Genomic DNA, 20,966 nt, shown 5'->3' with positions numbered 1-20,966 from the left:
ATGAAACATGGAATCAATAAATGTAGCATAACTCCAAATTGTAGCCCCCATCCAATTTTTGTACAGTTAAAAGAAAACACATTCATGTCTTACTAGAAATAAGAAAAAGGTGTTTAAAAATTGCTGGCTTTTCTTTTTCTTTGGTCAAAACTAAACCCAAATAATTTACTATCCAGGCAGTAATAGCAGGAAAAAGAATCCTATATGGAACAAATATTTAAAACATGCTCCACTATATTTTGGCAAAAATAATGTAAATACCAACATTATTTAGCAATACTAAATGCATTAACTGGGAAGCAATGAGAATTTGGAGGACAGAGTCAACATCTTCTCATGCATTGGAAATAAATACAACTTCATTTGTGGTATAGTTGTAATAAAGCATTGAAACAAATATTTTACAGATTACATTTTATACAATGGATTTTCTCCAAAATCCATTTATTGTTTTAAAAATCCCATCTTCCAGTGCAGCTTAATAAGCAAAATAAATCCACCAACAAGTGAATAAATTAAATTTTCTAATGAAAACAGAATACTGTGTGGGTAAGTGCTCATCTAACAAAATCTACCCTGTGTAAAAAAAAAAAAAAAAGAAAATACTTCCCCTGACACATTATTTAACAATACAAAAAGTACTAAAAAAGTTATTGCACCATTGCTCAGAACGTTTTGACAAGAATAAAATTAGAGAAAATGAAATCCCTGTTTGTCACAAAAGTGCATCATAAAAGCTTCACTTGATCAGTTTGCTGATCAATACATAGAAACAACTCTGAGAATCATTTGGTCACAGTTAGGATCAGGTTTTACAGGTCTTCTGACTGCAGGGATGACAAAGCTTTACTCAAAGACAGCATGAAAGGAAAAACTAAGATCTTCACATGAACTTCACAACTTCAGGGAGTTTCATTCAGCCTGAGATTGGTTGAATGAACCTGACATTTGTTGACTGATTAAAAGCATTAGTGAATTTCTGTGGCCACTTAAGGACTTAAATCTGAGAACTTGAACAGAATCTATTTGTGCTCAAAAATCATCTGCGTTGAAATTTTTATTTTTTCAATTAGTTGGTCAAGATTGACTTCAATGTTGGAGATCAACACTAAGTTCCAGCTGAAGTGTGAGAGAGGAAATGACTGTGGAACGGTTTAAGGTATAGAAATCTCTCAGACACAGCATGGCAAGGATATTCAGATGAGTACAGAAAACCCTAAATGCCAAATGACCCTGACTGAACCTGATTAGCAGTCTGCTATATGGATGCAGATAAACTCCTGAATGCACTTCTTATACTGCTGCTCAGTGGGGCTGCTGATCGGGTATTGACCTGGCTGTCCGAAGGGCCCCTCTGACTCCCGCATTTCATCGTTCATCCTTGCCAGTCGCAGCCTGATATAAACAAAAAAACAACAGGATGAGCCGACTCTGAATTTTACACCAAAACTGGATCTGAAGTGTTTTAGTCCATTAACATACAGCGTGACTATATCTGCATTGGCTTGCTGCACGGCTATGCTCAAAGGGTCCTGGCCGTCTTCATCTCCATCATTCTGTGCAGCTCCTCTTTTGAGGAACAAACAAACCTGCCTGGAAATACACAAAAAACTGGAGTCAAAAGCAGCAAACAATAACTGAGCGAATAAGATTAGATATTTAGTTTTGGTGAAACTTACAATTTTTCTAAGGCAAATTAAGCTTATTTGTATAGCACCGTTCATACACAAGGCAAACACCTTACACAGACAAGAGCTAACATTAAATGAGTGAACAGTGTCTGTAAAAGATGTAAGAGATATTGTAAGAGATTAAGTAAAAACTATCAAATAAAAGCTATGTAGAACATGCAGATAGTAATTAAAAGTATCCTGACAAGGGAGCCTAGGGGAACCCCATATGTGATTTTTCTTAATTTAGAAGCTTATTGGCAATTTATACAAAGTAGCCCAACAGTCTCCCAATAAACATGTGATCGGTTGAGAGGACCTCGTCAGAATCCCTCCTGCTTTTCCAGTTTATCAATCAAGTAGCTTTTTGGTGCAAAGTGGAGTACTCAGAACTTGTAACTAAATCAAAATGATCAAAACATCACCTCAATATTCAATTAATTATACTTTATGTTATCATCTATATAAAAAACATCTCTTAAAGCTGTTTTGATATTAAAGTGCTAAGGAGTCACATGAGGCACATTATTTAAATCTTGTATAAACCGTGTTAAGACTAGTTATAAACTTGTCCACACACATTTTAGAGCAGAGATGGGAAATGGTTTATTTTGACTCACCCTGTGTGACCCAGATAAGTAGCGTGGTACAAGGGCCCCCTCCCTCTTGCATCTCTTTGGTTCACATCAGCAGCGTTCTGCAGCAGGAACTCGCAGGCCACCAGAGAACCCTAAAACAAAGTTAGAAGTTAAGAAATTTATTGCTAAAGACAATAGAGCAAAAATAGCAGAACATATTTACAGTTAGGGACAATTTCAGTCACATTTTAAAATAAATTATCACCAATAAGAGTTGATTATAGGAACAGTTTGTCTAGACTAACTCACCCCAGTAACAGCTTGTATAAGAGGCGTCTTTCCTTCATCCTCGTCGTTAACCAAATTAACGTCGGCGCCATGGGCTAGAGCTTCCGCCATGACGGGCAGGTTGCGAGCTTTAGAGGCTTTATAGAGCAGCGTTCCAGGATCCATCTCCCTCGCGTCCTCCGGGTCTGAAGTCTCAGCCTCAGTCTCACCGCTTGACTCTTCAGACACTTCACACTCTGCAGATCATATAAGTATATGGAGCTGCTCATCAAACCCCGTAGCTGTTACATCAACCTTCTCAAACAAGACCTACCCTCCTCTGTGACGCTGTCCACCACCGAGCCAAACACCAGGATGTCCGTACTTCCGTCTGTGCTGCCTCCCAAGCCACTGTCGCTACTCAAACCTGCAGAAACAAAGTTAATTTAATGCATCCGCTTTCTCAAGATTTCTGGTTATTCTCACAATGTTCCCATGTGGGTCTATGATTGAATGTTGGAGTATAAAAAGCAACAAACTCACTTCGAGGGCCAGATCCATTATCAAAGTAAGAGAAGAGAGAATCCAGCTCATCAGGACAAAACAAAGATTCTCGTCTGAATTTGGCCGCTGCTGTGATAGAGACAAATGAACAACGCAAGTTAAGTGTTATACATCCCGATGATTCTGTGGTCCATTCTCCACAATACAGTAAAAACAAAGTACACCCACTTTTAGAATACAAACAGTTTTAAATTGTCTGAGTTTTAAAATGTTCAACTTTTTCTTAACATCAACATATTAAAAGCTCGGCCCTTTTTGCTCAACTTAACATCAATATAGAGAAAGGTTGATCAATTGATTTTTTTGACTAATTGTTGGATAGAAAAAGTGTTTAATAGGAGATTTTTTCTTTTACAGAATTTGAACCAGCTGAAGCCAAAACTATGACACTTGAGGAGTTCACGATTAATCTGATTAATTGTTTCAGCCCTACTTTCAAATATATTTTTATGTTTTTTATGACTTGTAAAAACTACATAATTGTTACTATATCCTTACAATAAGACTCCAGGGCTGATGAAAGGTGTACTTTCTTTTTACAGAGACTGCGTCAATGTTTCTAAATTCTGTAATGATTACAAATAAAAACAACTGGATTATTGGACTTGCCAATTGAGAGAGCAGAAGGGGACGTGCTGCCAGGCTCTTGTCTGTATCTTCTCTGTGTTTTGGGAACAGTAGTGGCGCTGTTGTGCCTCCGGCATTTCTTCACACTCCAGTGCCTCTCCGACTTCCTCTCCCCATTGACGAGGGCCTCAGTGGAGCCCAGCTTCTTCAGGAATTTCTTCTCCACATACTTCGCTCTAATCCATGCCTCTTTTTCCTGCCTGCACCAAAACAGGTTTCAATTAATTTTACTGCCTCAGAAATAATACTTCAAATATAAGCTTGCTGCATTTTTACACATATTTACCTTGAGCTGGATGGTAATGGTTTCTTCAGACCCTGTTCTTGGTATGAGCCTTCATATATGTGGTTGATGGCGCTGTTTCCAAGCTCACACATCAGCTGCAAGCAAATAAAATAAATATTATTGATAATCTGTAAGAACACAAAATGTCAAGGTATCCAAAGAATTAACCATACCTTTAATAACTCTGGTTCCCATGAGTCAAGCGTCAAGGAACGCACTTTTGAACAGTGGACCCCAAGACTCCTGGAATAAAAACATTTCATGATAAGTTAAAGCAGGAGATGGTCGTTGATTCAAGAAAAGAAATGCAGCCGTTGTTCCTCTTTTGTGCGGATGTGGAGGAAGGAAGGTAAACAGATCAGTCACATATTCTGTTATTCCAGACGCCTAATGTGATGCAAATTACTGTCTAGTATCTGGGCAACAGTGGCATGTTAGAAAGAAAACTGTATTGTGACAAAAGAGCACGTCTGATCCCAACTGTGAGAGGACGAGCTTGGAGAGGGCGCATGCATATTCAACAGGTGGGAGTAAAAAGAAAATGGGTTTACTTCAAAGGAAAACATGCAAATCCTGCAGATCGTTTTTGTTTTTTTAATTCTGACACTGAATTAATGTAACAAAAGGTCTCTTTTCTTTGTAAAAAAAGAAAAAACAAGCTGATTTAGAGAGCATAAATTTGCTTTTTGCAGCCATGCTACACTGTTAAAATCAGCACATGAGGATATGCTTTCAGGGTAATCCTGTGATATAATAACCTTGGTTTTTCTAAATACTTGTATATCTTTTATTATGTTTCCTGAACCCTAACTATGTTTCTAATTGCCTACAATTGGAAACATACGCTTTTGTATATTATTCTAGTCTGGTGAACAAAAAAAAAGTTGCATTTCAAATTTTGTAAGGATTATTATTTTTTGTCTTTTTTATTTTTAGGCTGTGCCATTTTTTATTTACCTTCCAAGTATTGAAGGTAATCACTTTGAAATTATATTTATACTTTCTTTAGGATAGTATTCCTAAAAATTTTTATTTGAATTTACATTTTTCAGACACAAAACCGAAAATTCTCCTACTTTCGAAGTACAAATCCAACATTGGATGGATGGATGGATGGATGGATGGATGGATGGATGGATGGATGGATGGATGGATGGATGGATGGATGGATGGATGAACAGTTCAATGGATGGACAGATGGACTGATGGATGTTTTAACCTAATGTTTTTTCCCCATTCTCTAAGTTTCTTCTTTCAATCTTATAAATCATCCAAACCTAATAAACCCCCTAAAATCGAATTCCTTTATTTTCCAGAAAAACACTGGAAAACTTCCTTCGGCAGGTTTATGACTAAGTGAATATTTTCAGCATTAGTCAACCTCAGCCTGTTTTTTTGTTTTGTTTTTGTTCTAATAAGACAGTTTGAGTTAGCTACTGCTCGCATGTTCCTCTGTTTCCCACCTGTGGATGCCGGAGCACTCGATGCACAGCAGGACGCCCAGGTTGATGGAGGCCCAGCGCGGGTCGCCCTGACCGCAGTCGCAGCACTGCTCGTTCCCTGGCAGGCTCTGGATACGCTGCAGGATGGTCTCACCCCGGGCGCTGCGCTCCCGCGGCTCGCTGGCTGAATCGATGCTGCTGGTGGACGGAGAGGCAGTTCTGTCCAGATGCTGAAATTAGACATGAAAATCCATTAGGGCGGCAAAATATGTTTCAGATGTACCCCAAAAGTGACCCGAAAATCGTTACATTTAAAACAGAACGAAAAGGAAAATCTGAGTAAAACTGTATCTAATTACAATAATTAGAGTCATGTGTTTAACAGCCCTGAAAAACAAACATGTGGTGAATCTCATAAACAACTTGTAAACGTTGCCCTCAAATTATTCATGACCAAGTGATGACTCACCTCTATGTAGAAAGTGTCTGGGCTCTCTCTGTACGCTGAAGCAATGCTGGCTTGAACCGCCTGAATCCAAGCCTGTCTTAGCTTCTCAGACTCAGCTTGAAGCATGCAGCTCCTGCAACACAAATTGATTGTTCTGTTTTGAATGTGTATAGGTTGGTGTGCTGAAATTTGATGGTTGGTTGGGTTGCAAGAGTATTAGATTATTGGTATGATGATTTCAATTAGATAGCGAGGGGGATGGATGGTTTGATGGGAGTTTGGTCTGAGGACTAATTGGACTATTTGTTGGCTGGTTGGATTGTTAGATGGCTAGTTGATATATTGGCTTTTCTGTTAGGTGCTATATGGTTAGTTGAGTGGATTGTAGGAGCAATATGTGGTTGGTTGGTCTTTTGGATGTTTATTTAGTTAGATATATTGAATAGATAGCTGTTCATGGGTTAATCTAGTGAACAGCTATCACTACATAGCTTGGGTGGTTGGATTCTTAGATGGTTGGTCTGTTTGATTTTGCTGGATGATTTCATTGTTGGTTGGGTTGTTAGATGTTCTCTTAGACGGCTAAGAGAAAGTATTTGCAGGTTTCAGCAAGTCAAATTTAAAACCTTGACCAAGTTCTTAAAACCAACTTGAATGAAATTTAAGGGCAAAAAAACTAGAAATATATGGGATGGTTGGGGGAACTTGCTGCATTACAATCCCATGATAGAGGCATGAAAGCTAGATTGCAAGAATATGCTAACAGCTAGTTGCTGGGTGCTTCAATCGCATTTAATCACAGAATACAATGAAGATGTTTGGGTGTGATTCAAAAAGACTCACGAGAAAAAAACTTAATTAAGTGGTACTACCATGACAAAATTTAAGACCTGTTGTTAACAAATTTAAGGCCAACTTAAATTTTTTAAAATGAATTTAAGACATTTGAAGATCTTAATTTCTTTTTATTATAAGGATTTCCCCAGAAAGAAACAGGCCAAGAAAAGGCAAAAATATATGTTTGCAGAAAAGTCACCCTGAACCATTATCTAGGGAATTTCTTTTCTTGATGGTCCTTCCCCAAAACAAATCCAAGCATACCCCTTTCAAGTATTCCTTACTTGAACGGGGAGACGACCTCGAAGCAGAACCTCCTCTCGATATCTTCATATGGTTTAACAGAACACAATCGGAGGTCTTCCACTACCACCGTCAGAACATCCTGTTCACACAAAATGACTCGTTATATTTCTTAACATGGAACAGTAACAGCAGAGGAGAACAGCTTTTCTATCCCTGATATGCTTCCTGCAAAAGGAAATCTCTACAAGTTCTCCATCTATTGAAATGAGTTATAAGAGAGAACAAACAGCTCTACTGGGATCCACAAATTCCCACCAGCAAAGTGTCATCAGATATCTGCTAGTATCTCAAATCTTTCTGCAGAAATATTTTTCACTTATCTCCTCGAATTCAAACACACAGATGTCAGAAAAGATCACCGCAACATCAAAATATATTACTGCTATAATCTTAAGCTGATGGTTTAAAGATAAATGGACTTGCCTTCAACTTCTTCTGATAGACTAGCTGATTGTTCTGAATGGAGAACCACCGTCTGTAACAGAAACAGAGAGGGAAAGCTCTCTGATTTGAATGATTGTAAATATTTGACTTGCTGAATAAATGATTCGCCATGGCGGTTACCTGTTCCAGGTCTTGAAGGCGTTACTAGCCCTTTTGAACAAGTAGCCCTCCATCACCACGCCACTAGGGGCATCCACGTTGAACTCCACTTTCGAGTCGTCATATGAAAAATCCTGCAGAAGGGAAAGGATTTTAATTCTGGATGTTAAACACTCAACAAAGGACAGAAAACCCTGTGAAGAGGCTGCAGGTGGATTCCTAGAAGACCAGCAGACCTCTGTTTGCTGAGCATTATACACATTAGACAAACTGAATAATTTTAAACTTTGTAATCATGTGTAAAAAGAAAGATGTTTTTTTTCTTTGTTCATACAGGTGGCATGATATAACGTAGCAGATGAGTAGACTTGATCCTGACTATCTGATTCCAGATTGCTGTAAAAATTGCCCATTTCCTCTGCAAGCACCACAACACTGAGCTATAGACTTAGCAAAATGCTATGAGGGATATGCAAAGTCCTAAAAAGTTTCAGAAGCCTAAATTATGGTTGTAAAGTCATAAAAGGCAGATATGCAGTAGAAAAACATTTACTCAAATTTTTTTATATATGCAAATTGTGACTTTTGACAAGAACATCTACAAAGAGAAAGTGACTTGTTTATTTTTTATTTTTCTCCACAGTGTGGGTACACTTTTCAGATCTGTACTTATCAAGAAATTTAAAAACTTTCTGGTTCATGGTAATGCACTAATTAGAGCTGGTCTGTCATATATAAAATCCTAAACAAAACAGTGATGTTAATGGCTTGATGTGGCAATGAGATAAAGTTAAAGAAGTATAAACGTCTCACGCAAAGCACCGTATTATGTATGTCTGTCTCAGAGTCCTCTTGTTTTTATTTCCCACGACCTCCTGTTAATTTCCAGCAAAATATTTTTGAACAGAAGTTGAAAAACAAATCAAGAACAATATTTCAGTGAAAAAATAAAGTTTAATCTGAACTAACAGCGGAATCAAATAAATATGCATGAAAAAAGGCAAGAATACTATCAGATGTCTTCTAGAAACATGAAAATGTTTAGAAACACAAGTCAACCTACCAAGCTGCGATTCCACCGACAAAATATCTTCATTTTTAAACACTGGATATGTTTCAGCAACATGGAAAAAATCTTCAAAAACCTCCACAACTATAAACCAGAGTCTGTGGAGCCGAAGTCTGAGAGTAGGATCATGTCTTTCCCCACTTTCTAACTGCAGGACCTCTAAGCTACCGGACTCTGGAGAGTATTTCCAACACTCACGTTCTGACCCCTGCGCACTGCAGTCTGAGCCTTGGGATTACAGCTAATTACCATACAGCTGCCACCGTATCCATGACCGCAAATATTTTAATTTACACCGCAACACTTCAGCTGCTCTTGACCCAGAAACTAGTAGCAGATCTGCTTGGTTTGCATTAGTTGCAGCTGTTTCAGTGTGCCTCTCTTGCTGAAGGTTAGATGTTCAACCCCATGGTGACCCAGCAGGAATCCACCCTGGACGGCAGCCAAGACTACCAAACAAAAACCTCAGTAAGCTACATTTAACATCTACAGAGACTCTGCTTGCTTCAGACTCCAATAGATCACGTAAAAAACAAACAACTTACCTTCACTGTCTTAAATGAAGAGCAGGACATCAGAAACAGAAAACGCACTGCTGTGCTGCTCTGAAAACTCTCTACTTCTACAACAAAGATCATCTATTTTTAACGGCCCAACGTCACACAGACCAAAAAGAGCACGAGTGAATTATTAAACAAGCAGGAGACTTCTGAACGTTATGGGCAAAACACGTAAAATTGTTGAGCAGCAGGCGGGAACAAGCAGGAACATGGAACGATGCAGTGAAACGCGCTGCGATGCGTCATCCACCTGCTGCTCCTGCCAGCCTACAGACCATGCCTGGAACACCTCATGCTGCCCAGTTGGCAACATGTGTGAATCACCTGCAGGATCACCCTGGACCTCATTATCACTGCAGATATCATGTGTCACTGTGACATCTGCTCCTCAACTAAAATATGCAATATCAGATCCCATATTGATCATATAAGCATCCACAACCTTCAAATCATTATGCAAAAGTAAGTCAAAATCATCAAGCTTAGGTTAATACTTAAATTGGAAAATGAGATTGTATGAAAGCCCTTAGATGTAAATGGATTACTGGCATCTCCTTTACGTGCCTAAAGAGCAAGCACAACTTTCATCAGAACGCATTTCCCTGGATTCAAAGCTTCAGATTTAGGAATTCATTGATTCCCACATCCTACTGGGAATAGTTTCAGCTCTCTATTTTCCCTCATCTTTCATACAACTGCTTTTGGAGTTGTTCTGAGTTAAGATAACGGATACTCTGCTTTTGCTTATGTACTTAATTTATATATCTGTCATGTAATTTAAAGGTAATCAAAGAATTTATCAAAACTTAACCAAACCTGACAGCTACCTTATATGGCTTTCCATGTAAATTAGGCTAAATGATCACCAAAATACAACAATTATTCCAAGAATTGTTTTTTCAAGGTTTTGTTGGCTCTAGTGGCCGTTATTTGAAAGTGCTCAGACAGGAAGGTGGGTAATGAGAAAGATGGAAGACATGCGACAAATGTCACCAGGCCAGGAAATGAACCTGCGACGACCGTGTCACATAAGGAGACTATGGTCTCCTTATGTGAGTGGTGCTTAACCCCTACGCCACCACAGCACCCCATTCTAAGTATCATTAATTACGATTTGAAAATTGTTTCTCATGACTAGATCATCCATTTATTTTCTTACACCCTTGTCCCTAGTTAGATCGGGAGGTGCTGGTGCCTATCACCAGCTAACATTCCGGGCGAGAGGCGGGATCACCCTGGACAGATCGCCAGTCTGTCGCAGGGCAACACAGAAGCCAGAGTACTCAGAGAGTACCCATGCATGCACAGGGAGAACATGCAAACTCCGTGCAGAAAGACCCCGGGCTGGGAATCAAACCCAGGACCTTCTTGTGCAAGGCAACAGTGCTACCAACTGCACCACTGTGCAGCCCATGACTAAATCAAACAGTAAAAAATTTATTTTGTTTAATGTTATGTTTTGATTTAGTTTATATTGTGCATTTGTGTGAGTCTTCTTGCTTTGATTGGCTGTCACTTTGCTGCTGTTGTACAGAAATTTCCCATTGAGGGACAATAAAGGATCTATCATTTTTACTCATCCAGGCTCATATTTCAAGAGTCTTCAATCAAATTTTGACATATTTTAAAAGTTTAAATATATGAGTTCTCCATAAATTTACAGGAGACACAGGGGAAAGAGATTGAAATGGATAAATGTTTGGATGTTTAAATGGATGAATGCAACATTTAATGGGAAATTCACAAATGCCTCGGGATCTTGTGAAGGGCACCTGGTCATAATATATGAACTTGGCAGATAAAGTATCCCCATTTCCTCCATTTTCCAATTCTCCAAACTCATTTTAAAGGCAATTAAACACAAACATAAAAAATCTGATCATTTAGAAGATTTTCAAAGTTGCCACATTTCACAAAGGTGAAACATTTCCGTTTCACCTTTTTACATCATCGGTGACAGTTTTGTACTCAATACTAGAACTAAGTTGTCCTAGGTAATGAATAAATAAAACAAAGGACACAACATAAAAGCTAAAATATTCTGTCATTATTTCATTCCAACATCAACATGCAGCTTCAGGCAGTAAAAATAAACCCAGGTTGCGCAGGAGCAGCAGGTAGCAGAAGCAAAGACGCTCTCCAACATGACTTCTCCATTAAAGCACAGATTAAAAATAAATGGTTCTGACATTTGGGACCTTTTGCTTCTCTGCGTGCCTACCCAGCAGCAGTAACAATCTTTTGTTTTAGAGCTAATCTTACTTTCTGCTTTCCTTATTTCTTAATGCTCTTTCTCCTTTGTAGGTTTACTTAGGTCTTACTGTGCATGGCTGAAGGGGATGAAAGTATAAAAACAGGGGAAAAAAGTCCTTTTAAGAACTATTTCTGTCTGTCACTAAATGAACATCCATATAAGAATAATTCATTTTGAGCTAATCCTTGGTTATATTGCTCTTTGAATTGGCAGATCTAACTTTCTGACTGTATGTAGGCCACTCAAACTAAGTTTGGTTTCTGATTGTGCATTGTAAATTATTCAGGACCCACTTTAGCCTGCCCTCAAATCTTCTAAAGTTCAAATACAGTTTGATAAAGCACAGAGTAAGCAGTAAATGTTTGCAGACTTCAAGTTAAGACAAAAGTCCGCATGAGCTAAACCAAAGTTTCCAGTGAAAACCCAGCAAAATCCAGATAGAAAAACAAAAGGAGGCCTACTCACCTGCATGAGGGTCTGAGGTGATGAACATGGTGCCATTAGGGAGATGGAAGAGACAGAAAAGATAACAGAGAATTAGAGTCCAGAAGCAGAAGAATGGTTTAAACTGGGATAATGGGATAATCTTTCAGGTTCAGCACACTGCTTATTATCCTCATTACCGAGCCTCAATCACGCTTCAGCAGCAGAAAACATCACCCATCAGACTCAATAACATCTTCATTCAAAGTTTACCTATTTCACATGTCCACATGTCTCCATTTGAAGGGTGCTGGTGAGGTGCCTAACAGCTCAGACAGAAATGCATCAATAACTGGCTAAACATCTGAACCCCAACCCTTCCCACTGGGTCTGTCCATATCAGAGACTACAACGCCTGGAGGGGGAACATAGCAGAGCTGTCTGCCAGATGGCCACTGATCCTGGGTGTACATCCAACACACATCGGCCTGCTGAAAATAACACTTTGCACATTATTTAAGATGGAGATGCCAGACAATGAGGACCTCCTTTGTGGATTCAATTAAGTTGTGCTAGAAACTTTTCTGAAACCACCTGGTTTTGGTATTACTAAATAAACTACCGGTATTTACATCCTTATTCAATATCTTATTCAATACATTGGTCTCTGCTATAATGCAAAATAAGTGTTGTAGCTAAAATAGTGTCAACATGAATGTCATTAAACCTCAACCAATAAGGGCATCGTAGTGGAAGGTCAAGTCCAGTATTTTCAACGCAATGGCATCGATATTTTACACTTTATATTATAACATACAACATAAAACATTGGAACTGCTTTCAACTTTCATGGCTTTGCTATAGGAGACATTTCCTTGGGTTTGGTGTTTGTTTTGATGGCCTTTTACCTGAGGATATTTGGCCCAAAGGAGTCTGGTCAGCATTAGACACAATATAGTACCTTCTCAGGTCTGATGTTTGGTCTGAGGCAGGTTGAACTGATGAGGCTTAGACTTGTAAGGTTTGGATTGATGAGGTTTGGATTGTTGGGGTTCGGTTTGAGGTGGTTTGGTCTGAAGAAGTTTGGTCTGTTGGGGATGGACTGAAAGGTTTGGATTTATGAGGTTCAGACGAGTGGGATTTGGACTTGCGAGGGTCAGACTTAATGGGTTTGGTTTAAGATGGTTTGGCTTGATGGAGTTTGGTCTGATGGGGTTTGGACTGATGGAGTTCAAAGTCTGTAGTAGGTCTTCAGTTTGATATTGAAAGCTGCTTAGTCTGATGTCTGACAATGTCTTCCTGAGACCCGACAACATCATAAATGGTGCACCAATTGGCAAGATGTAACTCTGTGTCCCTATTATTCTGGTGGCTATTAATTGGCACTATCAAAAAAAAAAAAAAACATCCACAGCAACACCAGCACTGAAAACTAATTATCTTCCTAAATCATACCCAAATAGCAGAAATGGTCCATGAAAAATTTAAACAATTTGTAATTACCACCAAGTTAATGTCATTTCTAATTCAATCCAATCTGGGTTTGTCAGTGCTATTATAGGGTCACCTTTATCAAAATACAAATAAACTTTGCAGTCTGTAGCTTACAAGACTAAAATTGCTTTTAAGCTCTGGCTTATGGATCGGCACACATATGTGCTGACAGTTGCCAACCATCTACAGACGACAACAGTAGGATTAAAACATCGTAAAACACTTAGTTCCACCTGATTTGAAGCTTAAATCAATGTGGCGTACTTTGTTTGGCAGATTAATTAAACACCTCCCAGCTGCACAGGTCTAATCCCTTCCCGGTCACAACAGATGCTAAGGAACAAGTCACAACTGAAACTCAAAAGGAGGAGCTCAGCAGCAACCTGTCCACCTATTTAAAGATACAAACCTGTGGCAGAAACATCACAACATACAGAAGACATGCAAAGATTAAAATACTGGGTACAAACAGGCTACCATCATCAGCATAGCATGAAATTCTGTAGGCAGTTGATAAGGACAATTAACTAAAGACAATTTATTATTTTCAACACAGACTTATTCAAATATTCAAGAGGAAAACAGGATGAAACAGGAACTCACCCTTTGCTGAATAGTTGCATGTTTATGTTCCATTTCCCTCTTTTCCATGGCAGAATCAATGACCAGCTGATCGAGCTGAAAGTCAGTTCAAAATGGCAAATGTGAACACAAAGTACATCCTATATTTATGCTGCTTAAACAGTTGTCCTTAAAAGTTTATATACACAGGTATTGATGTAAAAAAAAAGGAATTAGTAAATCCAATTAAAAGTTCTTCAAACTCTAATGAAGAAGTGGAAAATAAGAAATCATGTTTAATTTAAGCCTAATAAATTCAGCTGGCCAACTGAACCAAGAAAAAAGTGGTGAAGCTGAATCTTGATACAGCTTTTAATCCAGTTGTACAAGATTTACAAATGGGGACACTTTAAGAAATACGGGCTCCATGGTTGATTCCCCAGATAAAGCTATGACTAAACCAAAGAGCACAGAAACAAACATCAAAAGCTCTTGAACAAAATTATTTGCAGTGAAGAAACCTAAATCTAACTTTAAATGCTATAAATGTTATGTTTGGAGAACATAACATTATGCCCCCTGTTAGCATCTGTGAAGGCAGAGGGTTGGGACTCGCATTAACTTTGCTCACCTCAGCAGCAAGTTTCTTCATGTACGGGTCTAGCTCATCAAGGAGGTTATAGCCCTGCTGGAACAACGAGAACTGGGCGTTCATGAAGGACAGCATCTGCATGGGAAAACATTAGAGGTCTTGTTGAAGTCTCAAATCTCAAATGTGTGTCTGCAAATTTCTTCTGACGTACCGCATCTAAGATCTCAAACTTCTTCTTTGCCTGAAGGACGTTAATCTGCAGAGTAAAACAAAATACATTAGTGAAATCCAGCTACTGAGATGACTCCCTCTAGCGGAAGCCCTTTGTTTCCCTTTTCAAAAAGTGCAGGAACACCATAAAGCCTGACTGGAGTTAACTTTGACAAAGACAATCCTCAACGTGCCCTCTTGCACATGTCCACATTGACTTTTTTCCCTTCACACTGCGGTGGCGAACACAGCCCCAGGGGGATTTCCAGAGTTAAAAGCTTTGCACTGCATGTCGTACCGATGCAAACCTAAAATATATTTTGTGCTACATTTAATCTGTCACTTAGATGTTCAGTGAAATGCCCTGCAGCTTTGACCTTCTCTGCATAGAGACACATTAAATGAGGGGTTCAAAAGGGTCAGATGTCTAAGAGCTGCATGAGAAGGATGCCAGGAGACAAACTGAAGCAGAAAAACATGAGCAGAACAACCCGTGGGACCACTCTGAATCTGTCTCCATTATGCCCCGCCGGCTGTCATTTCTGGGGTTAAAATAAAATGAAACAAACAACTGAAGGGAAGTACAGTTGTTGTTGGTTTCAAACAGACTAAACCATATTTTTTGTTGATGTAACTGGTCAATTTTCATCCAAGTGTCTGAGGATCTGCACTGCTCATTTTTCTAACCTGCAGGACGTAGTCCAGAGCAAGGTGTCGGAAGCACTTTCGGGTGATGCTGAGCGCGCTGGTGGCTTCTTCAACCTCATGTGGCTTGTTCCTGGGCGCCTGAGCGTTCTTTACCTGCGCTATTTCCATATCCTCCCGCACCCGGTCGAAGTGCTTCTTGGTCTCCTTGAATTTCCGAACATCCCTGTCAAAAGTAGACACAAAAAAATATAGATAAAACCAGACAATTCCTTCAGACTAAACTTTATCCTAAAATTCTAAATTCTGGGTATATTAAGTCATTGCTGATCATTTCAGATGTTTCTGATGCATAAGTTGTTCCCAGATTAGTATTTTGAGCACAATAAAATCAGTTGCAGAGTAAAAAAGACATGTGCCTTGAAAAAGTATTTATATCCTTAAACTTCTTTATATTTTATCAAGCTAAAAATACAAATTTTGACACATTTTATTGCGATTTTATATTTTAAAACAACCAATAGTAGTGCATTAATGTGAAGTGAAAGAAAAATTAGGCTAGGTTTTAAAATGTTTGCTGATTTTCTCACTCTTTCACAAAGTTGTGCAGCTGCTGCTTCACAGAATGCTGGGCTTGATCAAACAGTATCTGAAAGAAGAAAAAAAAAACACAATAAGTTTTAATCACTTGTTAAAGAATTGTGGAGGAAAAAAATAGACTGATTACAATTTGCATCAAACAAAACTAAAGGATTGTTAAATTAGTTTATCTTAAATCTATCTGAAGAGCAAAGCACAAAAGTATTTCGAATTTAGTCACTTAGAAGGGAGACCACTTCTGTATGTTTTCTCCAATAGGGGGCGCCAAAGAACATAATTTGTGTTTGGTTTGACATGATGCATACAAGTGATTCATAATTGATCAAGACTGCCTGAAGAAACCAGTGAATGGGGGAATGCTTCTCTAATTTAAACATATCTACTCTAATACAATAACAGGCTGCTTTCGGATTTAAGTTCAGGCCCCCTTCAACGTCTCCTGCACCCCTTTAACGCATCGTCTGCTGCTGCTGTTAAATAGGTCATTCGGGCAGAGAGGGAGGGGAGGAGGAGAGGCTTTTGGTTCAATGTCGCTCAGCAGTCACATCCAATGCAGAACAGAAGATCCAGCCCAAACATGAGCACGCCATACTGCTCCAGCCTCAATCTACAGGACAGATTTAAACTCTATATATAATATGGAAGTGGTGAGTTTTAGTAGATTCCCAGAAACCACCAAGGGTGTCATTTTTGTGATGATTTTGGCTTGTACTGCCCTGTAAAACAACTGGATTAAAATAAGTATTCAGCACTGAGATTGTAGATTCCAACTACATTCCTTAGCACTAGAATGGGCCTCTTACGGAAAATGAGGTTTAACAGACTCTTTAAAAAGAAATATGGCTTGGAGGTGCTGATGCAAGCCACCCAATGCATGGTGACTGAAAGCAAAACAAGCAGCACAGCAGTAATGAACAGCACAGCACAGCATCAGGTTAGTTTGAGCACGGAGGTGGTGAGTCTGAGGTAGATGGTGGCACTATGTTAACCACACACTAAGAGCTGTCGGCTAACCCAGCATTCCACAGTCTATGGTGTTTGTGTGTTAAAAGACTTCTTGGCTATGCTAAATTTGCAGCTTGTTGCATTCTTAGACTGCTTGTGGCAACTGTCACCAAAGTTTCACAGAATGGAGAGAAAACAGGTTGCCTTTACAGCAGGGGTGTCAAACTTCAGTCCTCAAGGGCTGGTGTCCTGCAGTTTTTAAATGTGCCACAGGTACAAAACACTGGAATGAAATGGCTTAATTATCTCTTTCTTGTGTAGATCAGTTCTCCAGAGCCTTGCTAATGACCTAATTATTCTATTCAGGTGGTGCAGCAGAGGCACATCTAAAAGTTGCAGGGTAGTGGCCCTTCAGGACTGGAGTTTGACGCCTGTGCTTTACAGGATTTCTCTAGGTTTCACCAGCTCAAACTTAAGACTTTTGAAGACCATTATGAATGGACTTTTATATCTGGGTCTCCACAGAAATGTATGACTGTCGTCCAGCCAATTGTCGGTAAATTTGAAATGGCTTATGATGGACACAAAAATCTAGATAGCTAGCTAGCAAAGATATATTAGAATCTAGTTACCAATAGTCTCCACTATCTTAGGTCAAGATGAAGCAAACACAAACAACAACAAAAAAAACATACAATACTCATGGTAAGACAACATTTAAGACTTGTGATTATTTAAGGCCGACTTACTTTTAAAAATTAATTTAGGAAATTTTAAGGCCTTAATTTTAGATACACGAATTTAAGACTTTTTAAGGATGGGCAGACACCCTGCCTGTCAAGTTATGTTAAACTCTGGCAAGTTTAGAGAAATGTTTTTTTTATCCATCAAACTGTTTTGTCAACAAATAAGATAATCATATCTTTGCTCTCAGATAATGGTTTAAAAGAAAAATACAAGAAAAATATGGGACATGAGTAGAAAAGTCCTCAGATCAAGGAAAAGTACTGTGGAGCCATGATGGACTTTATAGATTGAAAAGCCCAGTTATGATATATGTCTTATCAACAATTACATTGTTAGCAAAAGATAAGATTGTTTTTAAAAGGAAATTCAAGAATGAATGATGAGGATTTTCTTTGCACATCCATGCTTTTCAAGAATAAGTGATGGCGGCTCATATGGAAGTCTTTATTTGAATATTAGAGTCAGTCTCCCTCATTACTAATGCATGTGAAAGAGTCAAACATAAATCTATAATTAATCAAACTCAAAGTAAGCTAAAATTAATGAAAAAAAAGTTACAAGATACACTGCTCAAAAAAATAAAGGGAACACTTAAACAGGTGTTTAACACTTAAAGTGTTACCTTTATTTTTTTGAGCAGTATATTTCCAGAGATCTCTGACAATTATAGAGCTTAGGCTTTAAAGCTGCAGTATGTAACTTTTATAAACAATGTTTTTTAAAGTAACATTTGTTAAAACTGTGACTATGTTGTGACAAGAGGCAAATAATCTGTGAAAAAATTTAGCTGCTCTGCCTTCTCCCTGTGGTTCTACTACCATCTGCAAAAAAACACCACTAGATCAGAAACAACCAACCAGATTGTGTACGCGCTGCTCAAACCCTCCCCCTTGCTCTCTGCTAGGCTACAGCTAGCTTTCCACATCAAACCCTGCAGTGAATGCTCAGGCTAATTAGCAGGCCCACCATCAACACTGTGCAAATAGTTTTCCTGTAATGCTAAGTTGTTTTCCCACTATCAGGACATTCAACAGTGCATACACGAGCATGACTGACAGCGCTAAGCTTTCTCCTGGCTCTTATTAGTTGTTTCTGACCCAGAGTGTTGCAATTGTTCAGACAGCAATAGTAGCACTTGGTGGAGGTTTAGAATCCTAATTTGTTCACAGATTAGCTCTCATACTAGCGTCACAATATGTTAAAATAACATATTGTTTATAAAAGTTACATACTGCAACTTTAAACATGGAACCTGCTTAAATTGTGAACAAAGATGGATGGAGGGAAGGAAGGATTTTCTTGGTTGTGTCCCAACATACCAAAGGTGAGAAGCTGTATATTTTAATTAAATGGGTGTTTGAACCTTTGCAGCCACTTTAATCTTGAATCATGTGTTATACTTTAGGTCTTGAAAATCTCTTGACCCACTGGAGGTCTTAGTTTTGACTCTTGTGTTAGGTAGTCCTGACAATAAAACTACTACGTGCCTCTTTTATCTAAAAATCAGTACTGAAAAACATATTTAATAAAATTCAGTTATTTATCATATAGACAATGTGGCTGTAAATCAAGTCATTAACTGTGTAGGAACCTTGACTGTTGCTCAGGTCACACCGTCTCTTCTGTCCATGCGAACGAAAAAATCTCTGGAGGAGGAAGGAGCTAGACTTGGCTTTCTCTCTACCAACACACCAACAGAGAATGTTTGTCCTGGAGCGTAGTGCTGGACTGGCAAAAGCCACCAGGAAATTGAGGCAAGCATGGGCCAAGACTCTTTAGCACTTCTCATAGATCAGTGCTGATGTCTTTGCACGTTTATGCTCAACCAGATGCGCTTTTTGTTTGTCTTCCCAGGGTTTTAGAGCCATTTAAGCGTGGGTGCGACAAGCATGGCTGGCACTGAGAGCTCCCATGCGCACACTGCCATTTAATATTCTTGAGAGTGTGCTGCAAAAGGGCAGCAGAGCGTGCACAAAGAGGGAAATCCTTCTCCAATGGCAAATATAACCATCATCATTTCTTATTCATTGAGGCGCGGCTGGAGTGCAACACAGTTAAATACGGATGCTGCGCTTTCTGACTGAAAAACGAGCATGAAGAAGAGGGCAAAAATGTTCCTCCACATCGCTGATTCATCTCGAGGGAATCCCCTCGTCCTGCTGCACTCGCATGCACCCTCCCTGTTCTACTTTACATCAGAGAAACAAAGAAAACCTTTGATGAATTATATTATTGTCCACTAAGACTGTCAGCTCTGATAGATTTGAGGGGAAGAAGAGGGAAAAACGAGAGGCTGAAAGCCCAGCTGAGCCAACGGTGGAGGACGCCAGCTGATCCCAGGCCAAGCCGCACACACCAAACCAGACAAAACAGAAGATCTGTCGGCCTGACAGAGTCACTGACAGACGGATGGAGACCAAACATCTACAATTCATACGAGGTGGGAAGCGGTGAAAACAAAAAAAAGAAGCATTTTTTTAACATTAAAGTTTCAAAGCCCTCATATAATAAACTTACGGAGTACTAGGAAATCAAAAGACACTTCTACTTGTTCAATACAACAAGACACCAGATAGCCTCAAGAAAAACTTTAAAGCACTTCACAGAAAGAAATGATGATTATCTTTTTATGGATGGTTCTCCCCCCTTTATTGCTACATTCCTAACTTTACCTGAATTTAATAAAGTCAGAAAACAGTTGTATCAGCTGACATGAACTTTGCATTTTCTCCACTTGATCACAATAACTAGTAAAACTACAGGAACTAGTGAATTCTCCACTTTAAATGGCCTCTAGATGTTTTTCACCCTGTAGTGAAAGCTTATACAGAAGATGAATCATTCTTTTTAACCCATACATGACTTATTTAGAAATGCTTGTTGGATCTGTTGGATTTCTGCTGAATTCAATCCTAGCTTGCGTTAAAATGACATGTTAGCTCAAAACCTAACACAGCATGCGGTGTCAAACTTGTAACCCAACTCCGTTGTGTTAAATGGGTGGGGTGAGGGGGTCCTGCAGGACATATCAATCAATCAATCAAATTTTACTTGTATAGCACATTTCAGCAGCAAGGCATTTCAAAGTGCTTTTCATCATATCAAACACAGAAACACAACGCAACAAAGAATCAACAATCAAAACTCGACATTAAGTCAGGTTCCATCAATAAATTTGTAATTGATTACGTTTCACATACAATCCTAAACAGGTGGGTTTTTAGTCGAGTTTGAATCCATAGAAGGTTTACCTGTTACACTCCTACTGTGTTAAATGGAACAAAATACCTATTGCTAT

At 38.9% G+C, this 20,966-nt stretch overlaps 1 protein-coding gene across 1 annotated transcript in view; it reads right to left on the bottom strand.

Moving 5' to 3' along the window:
• acap3 (ArfGAP with coiled-coil, ankyrin repeat and PH domains 3) overlaps nucleotides 1-20,966 on the bottom strand; it is a 62,890-nt gene that overhangs the window by 3,634 nt on the left and 38,290 nt on the right. The window contains exons 5-24 of the mRNA XM_005798926.3: nucleotides 15,967-16,025; nucleotides 15,419-15,602; nucleotides 14,733-14,777; nucleotides 14,561-14,656; nucleotides 13,972-14,046; nucleotides 11,917-11,928; nucleotides 7,590-7,702; nucleotides 7,449-7,500; nucleotides 7,004-7,104; nucleotides 5,904-6,015; nucleotides 5,456-5,664; nucleotides 4,166-4,235; nucleotides 3,993-4,087; nucleotides 3,689-3,906; nucleotides 3,059-3,148; nucleotides 2,850-2,942; nucleotides 2,558-2,772; nucleotides 2,291-2,400; nucleotides 1,483-1,593; nucleotides 1,334-1,395 (exon numbers count right to left, since the gene is read on the bottom strand). Of these exons, the coding sequence (XP_005798983.1) occupies nucleotides 1,334-1,395; nucleotides 1,483-1,593; nucleotides 2,291-2,400; nucleotides 2,558-2,772; nucleotides 2,850-2,942; nucleotides 3,059-3,148; nucleotides 3,689-3,906; nucleotides 3,993-4,087; nucleotides 4,166-4,235; nucleotides 5,456-5,664; nucleotides 5,904-6,015; nucleotides 7,004-7,104; nucleotides 7,449-7,500; nucleotides 7,590-7,702; nucleotides 11,917-11,928; nucleotides 13,972-14,046; nucleotides 14,561-14,656; nucleotides 14,733-14,777; nucleotides 15,419-15,602; nucleotides 15,967-16,025 (2,122 nt within the window). The remainder of the gene's footprint in view (nucleotides 1-1,333; nucleotides 1,396-1,482; nucleotides 1,594-2,290; nucleotides 2,401-2,557; nucleotides 2,773-2,849; nucleotides 2,943-3,058; nucleotides 3,149-3,688; nucleotides 3,907-3,992; nucleotides 4,088-4,165; nucleotides 4,236-5,455; nucleotides 5,665-5,903; nucleotides 6,016-7,003; nucleotides 7,105-7,448; nucleotides 7,501-7,589; nucleotides 7,703-11,916; nucleotides 11,929-13,971; nucleotides 14,047-14,560; nucleotides 14,657-14,732; nucleotides 14,778-15,418; nucleotides 15,603-15,966; nucleotides 16,026-20,966) is intronic.

This window comes from Xiphophorus maculatus, chromosome 1 (assembly GCF_002775205.1).
Source record: "Xiphophorus maculatus strain JP 163 A chromosome 1, X_maculatus-5.0-male, whole genome shotgun sequence".
Lineage (NCBI taxonomy): Eukaryota > Metazoa > Chordata > Actinopteri > Cyprinodontiformes > Poeciliidae > Xiphophorus > Xiphophorus maculatus.
The sequence above is the reverse complement of the archived record's forward strand: the minus strand, read 5'-3'. Positions and strand labels throughout refer to the sequence as shown.